Raw genomic sequence first — 16,307 nt, 5'->3', positions numbered from 1 at the left:
AAAACAAAGTCTGTTGAATATACCAAAAGGCAAACTTTGAAGGGAGGCTAAGCAACCTTGAAGCACTGTGACAGACAGACAGGCAGGCACAGTTGGGCCATCATCAGTACACTAGAAAAAGGGATACAAGGAAAGGCAAGGAAGTGTGGGGCCAGCTTTGTCATAGTTTCTTAACTACTGATGTATTGGGAAAGTCCTTTTAAAGTGGGTTGACAGTAGGGTCTGAATGTTTGTCTTCTACATCCCGTCCCTTCCTGTGCATTATACTGATTAATCCACAAAGCATCTTTATGAAAACGTGGGGCATTAGGTTGATTGTTGTTAATGACATCTCCACTTGTACAGCTACATTTCTTTTTTTAAAGACAGAATTTTACTCGGTAGGCTAGGCTGGTCTCAAACTCACTGTAATCCTTCTGCCTCAATCTGCCTTTCAAATGGGATTGGAGGTGTGTACCACCAAGGCCTGGCTGTACTTTCTACTGTATATTTTAATCAAAGGTATTTTGTTATAGCAGCCTAAATTAAGACAGTTGACTATTTTTAAGAAGGGTAGCCTGGGGGTTGGGGATTTAGCTCAGTGGTAGAGGGCTTGCCTAGCAAGCGGAAGGCCCTGAGTTCAGTCCCCAGCTCCGAAAAAAAGAAAAAAGAAAAAAAAAAAAAAAAAAAAGGAAGGGTAGCCTGATAGTATTTGGCAGTCTGATAATAGTCATGTTCTCACTTAACAATGGGATTAGATTTTAAGAAATGAGTCATTAGGTGATTGTAGTGACAAGCTATTTTATCACCTTGCAAACCACACAGAATGTATTTTATACAAACCTAGATGGAATAGAGGAGGGTTTGCGTTGGCAAGTAACCACTCCACACACCCAGTTTCTACCTTTTAAAGTTAGCATTCTTCACCCACAAGTTTGCAGGCTTACCACTTACTTTCAAATTTCCTAACGATTATTCACTTTAGACCACCCAGAGCTCTCAGTAACCCCGACATCCTAGTCAGGTCTAGTCTTCTCTTTCACTCTTGTAGGCAAACCCTGCTTTGGCAGTGGACATCATGATGTAGAAGGCACATTTGTGTCAAGTCAGGTGATTATAAGGGCCTCCAGATCTGATATTGACCTTTCTTGAAATATTCATATTGCCGTCAATGAAGCAGATGTTCCAACAATTTATGTCCCATCTGCTCTTGTTCTTTGAGGGTCTAGCTATGGTAGAGCAGCTGACTTAATAAGCAGTAGCCATCAGTGATCCCCACCCCCCTTGTTTCTAAGTCCTTCATTTAAATTTCATTTCTGGGTGGATCACTTGATGACAACTTACTCTCAACCTTAGCAGTGATTCCGTATGCTGTGGGGCCATAACAAACAAACAACATGAGGTTTAATCAAGCACAGGAGAAAAAACGATACATTCAACAGATGTGGTATACAGAAGATGAGGCTGCTGCTGGCTTGTTGTTGAAACACCATGTGAGTATACTCTCCTATGAAAGGTAAGTAGGAAAATGACTTGGAATATTCTGATCTGTCTTCATAAAAGGGCAAGTTTGCTCATAGTCCCTGAGAGCAGGCACTTAGTCTTGAACATGACGCTCTCTTCCTAAATTTTCTCCACGACTGAACTGTTTTACAGGAATATTGATGGAGAGCAAAAGAGCATAATCAAAGGCAGCAGTCAACTCTGAATGGACCTGCTGTCCTCTGGCTGTAGGCCAGCAAGTAGCACTGCCATCTTCTAGCTTAAGAACAAAGCTCAGCAGTCTACGGGAAATAGGCACTTACACAAAAGTTTTTAAAACAGGAGTTTTTGACACTTGAAGGATTTCATTCCAAACTCTCAATTATATAATTACAAAAAAATCCATGTTTCACGAAAATATCCTAACCCTAACATAAAATTCAGATCACTTACCACAAAGTTAGACAAATGTATAAGGAAACAGAACAGAAAGCATATTTACAAATTTAGACTACATGAGACATTGTGAAGAATCTTTAACAACACTCTACGTACTTTTACAAACCACATTTAAAATGAGGAATCTGTAAATGATGTGAGAAAGGTCATAGCGTGAGAACTCTAACTTTTAAAGTCCAAAGTTATGTTGAAGATTTTAAAAGTAATGATGAAAACTGCAACTCAAGGTCTGTGTGACAAAGACTAATTCGAGGACAGATTGTCTAAGAAAGGGCAAACTATTCCTATTCAAGTTAGTCATTTAGTTCCCCATGAGTATAAACTATTAACAACCATGAAATGGATGAAGCTAATTACAAATTTTGTTAGTTTCTAAACAACAGAAGGGGTCTTTTCACAGTCAGTCATAGTCTCTTCTACCCTGGTGTGGGTATTTCTGCTACATATAAAATCCTCACCCAAAACAATTTTCTCTTCACCTCTGTGTTTTGTTTTTAAGTAGAAAATATTTTTAAACAAAGGAACATCTGTTCTTCAACTATAGAATTGCTCTCCCATGGACTCTGGAAGAGAAAACAATTTCCTTTTCTTCTGCTACCTACAACCACAAAACAAAGCAAAGCGATCCAACTCCTAATGTAGTGTCGTGTAGAGCCTAGGTCTGGAACATTCCGTGCTAGTTTCCTGCTATATGCTGAGCACAATTATTTACATTATTGACAAATCTATTTAACAGAATAGTGTCATTCCAGAGCTTCCTTCAGCAGCAGCTAAAAAAGACGAGAGCAGCGGCGTCTGCGGATGGGAACATCAAAGACCCTCCTCCTTCTCTCCTCCCCTTCACCCTCATCTGATTCATTCTCATCCTCATCTGATTCATCGGATTCATCCATGTCTGCTGAGTCATCGTTTTCCTCTTCCTCTTCCTCCTCAGCTTCCTCCTCCATCTCTTCATATTCATCAGGACCCATTTCCTTAAAAGAGAAGATCTTCTGATGAGAAAAATGTCCATCAGTTCTTATAATAATTTCTATGGCCTAGAACACAAGTAACTAGACATGCTAGGCACAAGTTTTCACAGAGCTAACAGCACAATCTCATGGTGCACGATGCATCGTGCTAAGAAATGCTCAACATGGTTTTAAAAGTAAACACATTTCACTAAGACAGTGATGGTTCTTCACATAGCAGTTGGTAATTCATATACAGAGGCAGGCATACTAGTAACCCACAATAAAGTTTTAATGAACTTATAGTAATGTGGTTTATTAATTCTTTATAAGTCTATCTGCTTATGGACACAGAGATGTGAAAATATTAATCAGATATGATCTCTAATGGTAATTTTTATGCACAGTTCCTGAAAGGTTTTTTATTGAGCTCCAAAGACACATTATTTTAATTTAAACATCAGTAGCCTGTACTTTTGAAAAAGAAATATTTTATTTTTCCAGTTGCTCGTAACAACAACAGTCAATTGTCTTCTCTTGGCTTCCGTGGTTGGATATCTGGGAAGCACTCAATGGAATACTTCTGGCTTCAAGTCTCTCATGGTGATACAGCTGAATGATGACTGGAACCAAGCTTCACCTCAAGGGCTTCTTCACTCACATGTCTGGTACCTGGACTGGGATGATCCAAATATCTGGAGCCTGGAGTGGGCACTTCCTTCCACCTTGAGGTTAAATCTCTACAGGCTTTCTATGGCTGCTTCATGGGAACTGGACTTCTCACACTAGGTCCCAGGACACCAAAGGCAAATGTTCCAGGCCTAAAGGCAGACTGCCTTTTCTAACTCAGCCTCAGCCGAGTGTTACTTTGCCGAGTCCCTAGAGAGATGCATTCCTAAGACCACTCAAGACTGTAGGAAAAGGGAGCTGTGAAGGCTCTAAGACAGGAGAGGCGAGGAGCATGCAGTGTCAGACCATCTCTTGGAATGCCATTCTGCTTAAGCAGGCATCCCCAATCGAGTTGTGGCTATAATTTGGCTGCTAATCTTCTCTAACACACAGCTGAAGACTCAATGAAGAGTCAGGGCTCAGCTGGCCATCTCAGTACTGAGAAATTTAGTACATGGTGTCAACAAAAGTCCCCCCACAATGGCTTTTACTGCATTAATATCATTAGCACTACTCTGGCCCCTCTTTTTTATAACAGGCTCTCATGTACTGAGAGTGGCTATTCTGACCTCATTTATAACTGTTCTCTGTACTCAAGCCTACTGCGATCACACTAAGCTCACAGTTGCCTAAGAACCCTCATACCAAGTACTTCTTGGCTGAATATTATTCCACAAATCCACATGGCTTCATGGCTTCCTTCCTTCCTTCCTTCCTTCCCTCCTTCCTTCCCTCCCTCCTTCCTTCCTTCCTTCCTTCCTTCCATATTTCTACTTAGATATTACCAAGACCTTTCCTGATACATCTTTAGAACAGAGCCCGACAGGATACTCCCTTTAGCACCTAATTTTTTCTACCACATTTGATACTTGACCCAAGAGCACATATTAGTTCTTTCCTTCCAAATAGAGTATGAAATCCAAGGCTTTTGATTATATTGTTTGCTACAGTACTCACTTGTTGAGAGAGCAAATGAAAATGTAGGAGAAAAGAATTGTGTCATTTAGGATTTATTATAACACACAATAACAATCAGAAAATATACACAAATGTGACTTATGTTATTTCATTATTTTTAACTTCAGATTTTTTTTTTAAATCTAAGGACTGAAGACTTCAAAATTTTGCAGGAGGTACAAAAGGAGGGATGGGGAAGCCTTTGGAAATCCTAAAACATGATTATCAGGTAGTATGATTATTATATTAAGAAAACAAGAACTGTTAAAGGAATCAACTGTGATTAGAAAGAGAAATATTCAGATGATAGTGTACTATAGGAATAGCAGACAAGAGAGGAGAAGGGACATAAAGAAGCATCCAGAATGTTCCTAGTGCCTCAGTCAAGCACAGTAAATAACTACACAGGGACATCATTAAACTAAGCAGAGAAGCCATTTACAGTGTCAAGTATAAAAAAAAAATTATGAAGCCTAGCAATTAATCAGACTGGTGGGGGACAAAAATGCAAAACAAAATTCAACTTCCATATCAAGGAAGATAACAGAAATAAGAAAGGTCAATAAATACAGCCCTACTGTCTTTTTTATGTTGATTAAGTCACAATTCTCATTTTTTTCTAATGACTCTCCATCTTTGAAAAAACACTTTCTGTAAAACAAGTCAAATACTTTTTCTTGTAGTTGAGCAGAAACAAAAGCTTTAAATAAATAAATACAGTTGAGAGGGTTGAACATGTAAAGGGTTTATTTATTTTAATTTTAAAAGGAACTGATACTATTATAACTGTCCTGTTTTCATTTCCAATATGGTAAATACTGACAATGACTGTGTAAACAGGTTCTTAGGCATCAATGGTGTTTATACATCTAAGGAGGTGGTGAGGCCCAAAGGCTTGAGAACCACTGTCTTTAAACCCATACTTTACATCCACTGAAACAAATATTAAAGACAAGCAACAAAAGGATCAACTGACCCAACTCGACTGCCTGCCCACGCATGCCTCAATGCTCTTAAGCTAGGACAAGGAATGTTATTAGAGACGAATAAGAGTCAAAGAACCACTGTCGTAAACAGACAACAATCTAAGCACTGGCACACAAGTACATAACTTCAAAATGCATGAGGCAAATGTGACAAGAATAAAGTAAGCAGTGGGCAAAGCCATTAAAGATTTCAACAATAATCTCTTCAATGGTTGAAATAACAAAAGTTTAAAGAAAGAGCAATAAAAATACAGATGACTTGACACACACTGGCAAACAACCAGCCAGTGTGGCCTGTCATTTATAGAATAAATTCTCACATGGTAGAGTATACATTCTTTTCAAAGACACAAAGATCATTGACCAAGATATAGAAATTCTTCACATAATTTGGGGTCATAAAACATTAAAAAATATTAGCAATACAAAATAAGTTCTCTAACCACAATATTAGAAATCAATAAGCAAAAGATAACTAAAATCTTCCAAACACTTGAAAATTAACATATTTCTATGCAGTCTTAAATCAGTTACAAGGAAAATCTGAGAGTATTTTGAACTAAATATTAACCAAAATATAACATCAGAATTTGTACAATAACAGCTAAAACAGGGCTTAGAAACAGGAAAGGTCTACAGTCGATAATTAAACTTCTACCTTTAAAAGCTACAGGAAAAGCGAATGAAACCCAAGGTAAGCAGAAGAGAAATAAAAACAAGTGCACCAAGCGTGAAATAGAAAAGAGAAACTACAGAAAATCCATCAAAACGAAGTGTTGTTCCTTTTCAATGATCAATAGAAATGTTGTGGCTAAAAAAAGATATAAATCACCAATATTAGGAATAAAAGAAGGTTATGTGACTACAGCTTTTGTAGTCATAAAAAGGAGATCAACGGATATTGTAAATAACTTTATGCTAATAAATTCAACATTTAGATGAAATAAACAAATTTTATGAAAGGCACAAAACTGAAACAAGAAAGAATAGAAAATATACGTATTAAAGAAATTAAGTCCGTATTTTAAAATTTCCCCATAAAGCAAACTCCAGTTCCAGACAGCTTCACTGATGAATATCACCACTTAAGGATAGGATGGTACCACGCTCAGATAGGTTCTGGGCTAACCAAGAATGGAAGTCTGGTCTGATGTAGGCCAAGAATGCAAGTCTGGTCTGGTGTAGGCATGGTGCACACATCTAGCACTTGGGAGGCTGAGGCAAGAAAACAGTGAGTTTGAGGCCAGCCTGGGCTACATAATGGTACCCTATCTCAAGCTTTCCTCTCATCCCCTTCACCCAAGAAAGAAAAAGGAAGTCTATTCCAGGGAGTAGCAAGTTCTCCATGCTGGAAACAACTTTATCACAAACGTGGGCCAGTACAGGTCCTTTTCACTACACTGCATACAGTGCACAATGGCTCTTCATGCTAATCTTTCAAACCAGAGTTGAGAATGGGTCCTCTTTCAGGAAGGTTAGTCCACTTTTCTAGAATTATCTCAAACCTACCCATTCCAGCAGCTGGGAGGGCATTTTCTAAGCGTACCATGTCTACAACTGAGGTGCATTCTGAATATATAATCCTCAAATGTAACATAGTACTCCACACACTGCAATCACTCTATAGCCCATAAAGTAGGGTTACTGTTGTACCTATCACCAAGTAACCTTAAGAATGAGATTTGTAAAAGATGCCTGGTTGACTTGAAAAACAATCAGAGACGTATATTCCTACCCAATAAATCCTCTATGAAATTTCTCTGTAGGATACTAGTTTATTTTATTAAGTTGGGAGTCTTAGCAAAAACACTGTAGGAAACTATTTTCCAACTCTTAATGACACGAGTGGATTTTTTTTTTTTTTTGGTTCTTTTTTTTTTTTTCGGAGCTGGGGACCGAACCCAGGGCCTTGCGCTTCCTAGGCAAGCGCTCTACCACTGAGCTAAATCCCCAGCCCCACGAGTGGATTTTAAGTGGTCTCATTGGCCCTTCACGTCTTCTAATACGTTCAGGCCACATAGCTACTATTGGGAACCGTGAAAAAGAAGATTAATCTGCAAAATGGGTAACAGTAGGAAGGATGAAAATGAACACATTGTTCATCTCCCTTCAGGTACTAATACCTAAGATACTTCCTCAAAACGTCTACATTTTTGGAGGGGGACATCATTATCTACCTAAACAAAGATGGTCTTTAGAATAATTCTACAAAGTCATAAATCTAGCACTAGAAAAAAATTTAACTTACCAATCGGGCTATAGACACCCTGAATGTTGGGCATGCCATATGGAATCGTGGGATGGCAACATTAAAGACCTTGTCCTTAAAGTACAGAAAATGGAAGGTATAATACCCTTCCATATAGCCTGATGTTGTAGAAAATGTGGTGCAGCTGGTGTATTCATATATCCGACCTGGGCTAATAATTGGAAATTCACCTGCAGAGGAAACAGTAACAATAAACCAAAATATAAAATTCACTTTTTTTTTCTTTTTTCTTTTTTTCGGAGCTGGGGACCGAACCCAGGGCCTTGCACTTGCTAGGCAAGCGCTCTACCACTGAGCTAAATCCCCAACCCCTAAAATTCACTTCTTCCTTTTAGTAAAGAATTCTCCAGATGCTATGTAAGTAGTTTGAAAGTAAATTGTACAGTTGGGAGAAAACAAAGCTCTAAGAGGATTACAGCAAAGTGCTGATGTGGTGGCATCATGAGGGTGCTGTCCATCTTGACAGTTACTTTTGAGTCAGATGTTGGGGGCTGGGACTTTCTGCACATGTAAGGAGGGCACTGTCTCCCTTCAATCACGTGGGTCCCAGGGAAGGGAACTCAGCTTCGGTGGCACCTGCCTTTGTCTGCTGAGACCTCACCAGCTCTCAATATTTTTTTTTCTTTTCTTTTTTTGGAGCTGGGGACCGAACCCAGGGACTTCTCTACCACTGAGCTAAATCCCCACCCCTCAACATTTTTTATTCCCCAAATTCTCTACAAGGTAGCAAGTGGGGAATATCTAATAAACAAAATTTAAGAGGGACACTTTTTTCCCGAAATTGACATAATCTTTAAAACACAAATAAAAGTGTCACAGACACTTTGAGACAGTACTCAAAGGTAAAGGTAGTATTAATTCCTATAGCAGCAAGAGACTAAAACATAAGGTTCTGAAATGCATCCCTCATGTTCAATCTGGATAAATATCAGTTACAGAGGAGGGTCCTCACATCAGTAATCAAATAACAAAACTTACAACATTTTAAATACAATTCCTTAGCACTAGATCCTCTCTTTTTTGAGATATATTTTATATTTCAGCCAGAGGTGGTGATCCGTACCTTTAATCCCAGCACTCAGAGATGCAGATAGATCTCTGTGAGTTCAAGTCCAGCCTGGTCTACATAAACATTTCCAGGTAAGCAAAGCTACAGTTAAACCCTGAGTTCAAAAATAAATACATAGCTAGAGAGATGGCTCAGTGGTTAAGAGCACTGAATGCCCTTCCAGAGGTCCTGAGTTCAAATCCCAGCAACCACATAGTGGCTTACAACCATCTATAAGGAGATCCGAAGCCCTCTTCTGGTGTCTGAAGACAGCTACAGTGTATTTGTGTAGAATAAATAAATCTTTACAAAAAAAATAAATACATAAATAAAAGTAATAAAAATGTATGTTTTTATTATGTGTGTGTGTTTGTGTGTTTGTGTGTATGTACATGAATACAGGTGGTTTTGAGTCAGCTAATATGGGTGCTAGACTTAACTTGTGTCTTCTGGAAAAGCAGCATCAATAATAACAAAGGAAAATTAAATCTGTGCTATTATTTCAATATTCTATAATTGATAAAGACTACCAATATAAAATTTATATTCTTACTATCTTGTGCCTCCTAATTCACAGAACATAATAATTACAATTAAAAAATTAAGAATGGGGTGGGGTGAAAAAATTAAGAACACAAGAATAACAATCAGGGAACAATGGTCCACAAAAAGGGAAATTAATCCCTAAATAACTGTTTGCTATAGTTTCAGAAAAAATGACATTTCAGGGACTAAAATAATAGGCTAATGACATCCACAAATTACATTTATAACTTATAAACAGCCTAAACTTTCTTTGAAACAATTGACCAAGAAATGTAAATCTTGGATGACATACCAACTACTCCAGGTCCCTGGACTTCCTCCACATCCCCTTTAGCATTTGTTATCCTCCAGTAGCGACTGTCCAACTGACAGGCCTTCTCAGGAAGAGCATCCCTTGACATTTCAATCCTGGAGAAAGAGCAGGGCAGACTTGTTTTGATTGTCTGTTTAAGTAACTACAGCATCTGAGTTAGCACTATGAAAGGCTTCCAGGGAAAATTAATAAATCTAACCCAAAGTCCATGTTAGCCATAAGTTCTCACCAACGCTGCTTTAATTAGGCTAATTCCACCCCCTCCCATGAAGATGCTTTAACTTAATTTATGCATCCATTATTCAGTCTTCAATTTGTTTCTCGAGGCTAACATTTTCTCTTTCTCTAGGATCTGTCTCTATTTTCATGCTAAGGACCCTGTAAGGACAGGATGGTATTTCTATTTTAAACAAGTCTTAATTTTAAGCAAGATTGAAATAAAACAAACATCTAAACTATGCTTGGAGCAATAGGTTATCTTTCTGCCTAAGCACAGAATATTTCTAACTACAATGAATTGAAGCATTTGTTTTTATATTTAATCAAATTGAACATTCAATACTATGTATGACATATATGAAACACTCCATAAGTATTTATTACACTTCAAAATTGAATATAAATAGGACACATGAAATTTTAAATGCATGGTTTTCTGTTTGGCAATGGAATAACTTCTAGATTACATTACAATTCTAAAATAGAGCTTTGATAATTCCAACCTAGTAGTTTAAGGGTTGGGAATTTAGCTCAGTGGTAGAGCGCTTGCCTAGCAAGGGCAAGGCTCTGGGTTCGGTCTTCAGATCCGGGGGGGGGGGGGGGGGGGGAAGACAAAATCAAAATCCAACCTAGTAGTTTAGTTCCTGCAGTATCTGAAACAATAATTTATACTCGGACACATGCAAAAAAACAAAACAAAACAAAAATCCCATAACCTGTCAAACTCCTTGTGAATACTGTATTGTTGAAATTTTATTAACTTTTCTGTAAGGTTCAGCAAGAAACTATTTTTCAAAGTGTGCCTTAGCAGGATGGTAAGGCGGCTCAGTGGATAAAGGCCTTTCTTGCCAAACCTAACAAGCTGAGTACCGTCCCCAGGATCCACATGACAGGAGAGAACCAACTCCTGAAGGGTACTACCTACACATGCATACACAATAAATTAAAAATGCAACTGAAAACATTTAAGTGTACTTAAGAGCTAGGGAGGTGGTTCAGTGGGCACAAACACATAAGGACTGATGTCTGGGACTGAGCCCCAGAACCTACTAAATATTGGGTGGGCATGGCTGCCTGCCTATAAACCCCATACTCAAGAAGACAGGCTCCCCAAAACAAGGTAGATAGCTGATCTAGATCTATTGGCAAGCTCTAGATTAACTGCAAGACCTGCTTCAAAAACTAAGGTAGATGGTGACAGAGGAAGACGGATGTCAATCTCAGGCCTCTGCATACCTATGTACCCACACATATGCAATCACACGCTAAAAAATATAATTTGTGTTTATTTGTTTTGTTTTTTCAGACAGGGTTTCTCTATACAGTTTGGCTGTCTTAGAAACTCATTCTCTAGACCAGACCAGGCTGGCCTCAAACTCCCAGAGATCCACTTGCCTCTCTCTGCCTCCTCAATTCTGGGATTAAAGGAGTATGTCACCACTGCCTGGCTTTTTGTTGTTGTTGTTGTTGTTTTGTTTTATTTTATTTATTTTAGTTAAATAAATACAATTTAAAAAAATAAATAAAAATAACCCTTAAATGCATTTCATAGCTGGGCTTGTAGCTCAGTGATAAGAATACTTGCCAAACATGGACAAGGCTCTTAGTTTGATTCACAGGACCATAAAACAAAATAAAAACAAAACCTATAAAGTTCATTTCACAGATCATGTCCAAATGGAAAAGAGCCATCAGCCATAGGATACTGGCACTTTAACTGGAAGTGGGGTCTTATGATTCAGATATAAAATGGTCCCCAAATGCTCACCTGTTGAAGATTTGTTTGGTTCTTCTTTCTCTGCTTCCTGGCCACCTTAAAGTGAACAGCTTTGCTCTGTGACATTAGTCTACACTTCTAGGGTATGCTGCCTAATCACACCTGGGCCCAGAAATGAGAGAGCCAAGTGGCCATGGGCTAAAGGCTTCCTCAGGAGTTCTGTCATGGAAACACACTGAGGAGACACAGTCCCACTTAGAGCTCTCACCTGATTCGGTATGTGAAGAAATAGTGTGGTGGGTGCACAGAACTGAGTTCTGGCAGAAACGATGTGGACACTGAGACTGTAATATCTCCAGTTGTTGCTACACACTCTGGGTCATGAATATATCTAGGAAAGAAGAAAATTAACCAAGTTTAAATCAACTAGCTTCAATTCTTACAAGGTTTAAAGACATAAATACAATACCTTACCTATATTTATAACTTTCAGTCCTGTTTGATACAATCCTATGGATCTTGAACTTTATAGTGGGAAACCTTGGGGTCTCTGGTTCAGTATAGACAGTAATCAAAGATCCATGGTCAGTGACGCAAACCATGGATCAGTAATCAATTTAGAAACCAACTAGGGTGTCTCTGGATTTTCAGTGCTATAAAAACTTGAGGAGATTTTTGAAACTGACTATACTATTAAAGGGTGGCCATGGACTATAAAAATAAGTAAGAATGCAAACACTGAGTCTTTTATGACTTATACTTAGCCTATTGTTTCTGCCATGAAGGCTACTATGAACTAGTGTTGCCTATAATCACGTCTAATACAACATCCAGTTACAGATAATGTTTGCCAGGAGTTATTTACTTGCTATTCATAATAAACCTATTAACTTTATTGCTTTGCAAAGAGAAATTATGTAGCTACTATCAAGCTACTAAATTACGTTTAGCTCTTTTAATTTTTCAAGACAAGAAATACTAGTTGATTAAATGCTTGCATGTTATGTCTCTGATTTGAGAATAAGACAGAGATACAGGACAGTGAAGTTCATTGCTTCACCTTCCATGGTGAACCTCATCTCACAATAGAAACTTGCAATAGTTAGCCTTTTCTGACTTACAGTTGTTTCAATTGCAAAAGCCCCAACTGAAATACCTGAAAATCTGGTCTCTGATGATGGGGAAGCCACCTGATACAACATTGTTGACATAGGATGTAAACCAGTCAGTAAAAGTAGCACCTATAAACAAAGAAGTGGAAGAATGAGTACAGGGGAAAAATCAACAGAGGAAGCAAACAATTATAATTCACTGTGTTTAAGGTATGATACCAAAACTACAATTATTTATAGGTATAATTCTGCTAGTATTCTATTAGACAAGTTTCTTTTCCCAATTCTAATTCTAATTTATTACAACTGTGGCGTATGCTCAATCATGTGCATCTGTGTGCACTTGTTCATACGCTCATGCAGAGGCTGAGACATCCCATTACTGCTCCGTCACTCTCCACCTATCCCTTGAGACAGGACCTTCCTTTGTATGTGGAGCTAAGCTGGCATCAAGCAAGCCCCAGCAAGCCTCCTGTATCTGCCCCATAAAATGCTGAGATTATAGGCATAGGCACGAGCCCATGGTGGGCAAAAGCTACACCAAGTTTTTACATGGGTACCGGGACTTGAACTCAGATCCTCATGCTTGCCCAAATGAGCCATCTCTCCAGTCTTCCTGTTCTCAATTCAGTCTACATTGTTTCCTTTGTGTTCCCTACCAGCACCATCCCCAGTCCCTATCTAACTCTTGTTAGGGAATTCTACAGCTATTTCCACCTATGTTGTTTTTTGTTTGATTTATACTCAAATTAATTGGTTTTGGTACAGTGATAAAAATATTTATCTATTAGTTTCATATAGAACAAAGGAAATAGTTACATCTAGGAAAAAAGCATTAAGACAAATTATCAGGCTCCTATTTGCAATGATCAGGATTCATCTTAAACACATCCTGATATATACTCAAAATACTGCCACAAGCCAGGCTCAGCCTAGAGGTCCTCCAGAGACGACACTGTAAAATTCTCAGCGTCAGGTTAATACCAAGTGGTCAAACACTCATCTCTACAGTCTCAGCTGCACAGTGGCCCTCCATGCTCAGCGACCAACTCAAAGCAGAAAACAATTACTTATTTCTATCTGTCCATGGTATACTGAAATAATCCTGACGAGTATTTAGATGAACCAAGCTAAAAATTCTAAGTAATACAACATAACTATTAAACCACATCATTTTTTGATTGTATAGCTAAATACCTAGCACATATATAGTATTGAATTAATTTGTTCAAGGAATTTCTTTGTAACCTGGATTCAATCAATCCAGGTCTTTACTGAGTATCAGATATTCAATTTACCACTAATTATGTTTTTAATTATCAGACTTTAGTATTTGTTGCAATGATGTTTTGTCTCAAAGCAGAAAAAAAAAAATGAAAATGAGAGAAAGAAACTCAGAGCCCAAGAGCAATTTCCTTATTGACCAGAAATCCCTTAATTAAACTTAGTTGATTAATTAATTAATCAACACTGCTGGGCTAAGGCTGTGATGGCCGCTCTGAAAATAAGCTCTACCAAGATGCCCTGAAGGCAGCCAGCACAAGCATGGCGTCCTGACGGTGCCTAACTTAGAGACATCACTGAGGTGCATGAGCAGAGTTCAAACCCAGGCCTGAATGTAAAGCTTCCTCAACATGCGAACATGAAACCTTTTCAGATACTGTGAGATCTGTCACAAACCCGACCACGTCACAGTATGAAAAACCGGACACTCACTCTCTGCTCAAGGTTCCAATCAGAAGATAAAGAGCTACTTCTCTACTTAGTGCTGAGGATTTAAACTGGGGCCCTGCACACACCAGGCACATCTCAGCAGGATGAGACCGGATCAAGAACAAAAGGTGAGCTGCACTTCCATACAAACTCAAGGGTTCCCCCAAGTGACAGTCACAGTTTCCACTTCAACCTCCCGTGTGAGCTCTGTCTTGACTTCCCTCAGGGACAGACTGTGACTGGCAAGCTGAAATAAATGCCTTCCCTCCCAAGTTGCTCTCTCTCAGGGTGCCCTGTTGCCTGAAAGTGCAACTATGACACCTAACAATTCTGCACCTTACTTCCCTAAAGAAAATTAAAAACTTAAGTCTGTACAGAATATGGATTTTTTTCTAAACAAAATACAAAGAAAGCACAAGGGCTGCCCCAACGAGAGAGCAGACACTGAACGTCATAAACCAGGAATATTAAAACACAAGCATAAGATGGCCAGCTGTTAAAAGTAGTCACAGTTGTCCCAATTCATATTCTTTTCTAAGCCAATAGGAAGAAGGGAAAGTGACTTTTCTATATTTCTCTTACCTATGATAAACATGTCAATAGCAGCAGGATTCCGAGCCATTTGATCCTATGTGGAGAAAAACGATATAAATACATTTATTCTTATTCCTTACTAGATCTCAGGGAACAAAGCAAAACAGACAAAATTGAGTGTTCTAATCAATACTCAGATATTGCTGTTATGAGTAACTGTCTTCTCAGCCAAGCAACCACCATCTAGGAGAGTTCAGCTGCAGCCCCCCACTCAACAGGTCATCCCAGCTTTCCTGGTGGACAGTTTACATCCCGTCTCCACCAGGAGCCCAGAAGGGCACACGGTTCTTACCTGCTCCCTACCACCTGGCATTTACAGAGGAGGAAGACCAGGGCAGGGTCTCCACCTACACAGCTATGGGGAAGTCCTCAAGGCTGCTGGGTAAAGCTTTTGAGATGCAGCCAATTGGTGGAGGGGACCTGCATGCCTCTGAGTAGCCCTCACCTATGGCAGATTGGTGAACTTTGGTGGGCGCATGACTCGGTTTGTCACTGTGCCCTGCGGGGACAGGTAGAGTACTTTTGTCTCTTCTTGAGAAGAAATGTTAGCAATGCTTGTCAGTTCCTACTATTGTAATTTTTATCCTAAGGCTTACTATATAAAATGTTTGAAGGCACCTCTCCATGAGATGAAGACATAGTCTATTTCTAATAAGACAAGTCATAAAACTATTCTTTGAGAACACATTGAGCAAGGAGAAGTGAGAAGATGAACAGCCTGTCATCCTACAAGAAAGGGCTTTGAGTTCAGAGTTGAGAGACCTGAGCAACTTCAGGATGTTCAAAAACTAATTTTACATATTACAGTCAAGGACTTCGACAATAAGTTCCTCAGTTTTTTCTTATACTTAAAATGCCTTAAATGAATAACCACCTTCCATCTAAGCATGCCATGGCTTGTACCATTTGTCTACTGGCAAACCTTCCTTTCGGTATTCCATATCGCCATGTGAAGATATTAGTTCTCTGGTTAATAAAATATATGATGCTCTAGCCTATTTTATATCCCTGAAAGTAGCCAATGCATACATTTATATTATCATCAGAATACATACTAAAGCCATAGTCAAATACACTTCCTACTCACTGGGCACTGGTAGAACACTTCGTTTTTATTTCGGCCCTCTGCAGCTTCCACAGCTATGTACTGACTCAAGCCAGTATGTATGCAAAAGGTTAAAGGGAGACAGTATTTCAGTCCCTGTCTCTGCTGAAATCCTCCGGCAGCAGTGTCAACGTCTAATAAATCTTCAGAGCGGTAGTGATTTGACAGTGCCATGCTTCCCAGCAATCT

General features: G+C 38.9%; 1 protein-coding gene across 3 annotated transcripts in view; it reads right to left on the bottom strand.

The window, feature by feature from the left end:
* Positions 1-531: 531 nt before the first annotated feature.
* Fbxo3 (F-box protein 3) overlaps positions 532-16,307 on the bottom strand; it is a 32,295-nt gene continuing 16,519 nt past the window's right edge. The window contains exons 5-11 of one of the 3 annotated variants that reach the window (NM_001109606.1): positions 16,101-16,305; positions 15,002-15,047; positions 12,751-12,835; positions 11,863-11,985; positions 9,638-9,753; positions 7,731-7,921; positions 532-2,894 (exon numbers count right to left, since the gene is read on the bottom strand). In NM_001109606.1, the coding sequence (NP_001103076.1) occupies positions 2,691-2,894; positions 7,731-7,921; positions 9,638-9,753; positions 11,863-11,985; positions 12,751-12,835; positions 15,002-15,047; positions 16,101-16,305 (970 nt within the window). In that variant the 3' untranslated portion in view covers positions 532-2,690. Of the gene's footprint in view, positions 2,895-5,225; positions 6,698-7,730; positions 7,922-9,637; positions 9,754-11,862; positions 11,986-12,750; positions 12,836-15,001; positions 15,048-16,100; positions 16,306-16,307 lie in introns of those variants that run through there. The other 2 variants (XM_006234657.5, XM_006234656.5) reach the window with 2 other exon arrangements.

This window comes from Rattus norvegicus, chromosome 3 (assembly GCF_036323735.1).
Source record: "Rattus norvegicus strain BN/NHsdMcwi chromosome 3, GRCr8, whole genome shotgun sequence".
Lineage (NCBI taxonomy): Eukaryota > Metazoa > Chordata > Mammalia > Rodentia > Muridae > Rattus > Rattus norvegicus.
This window is presented reverse-complemented; position numbering and strand designations above follow the sequence as displayed.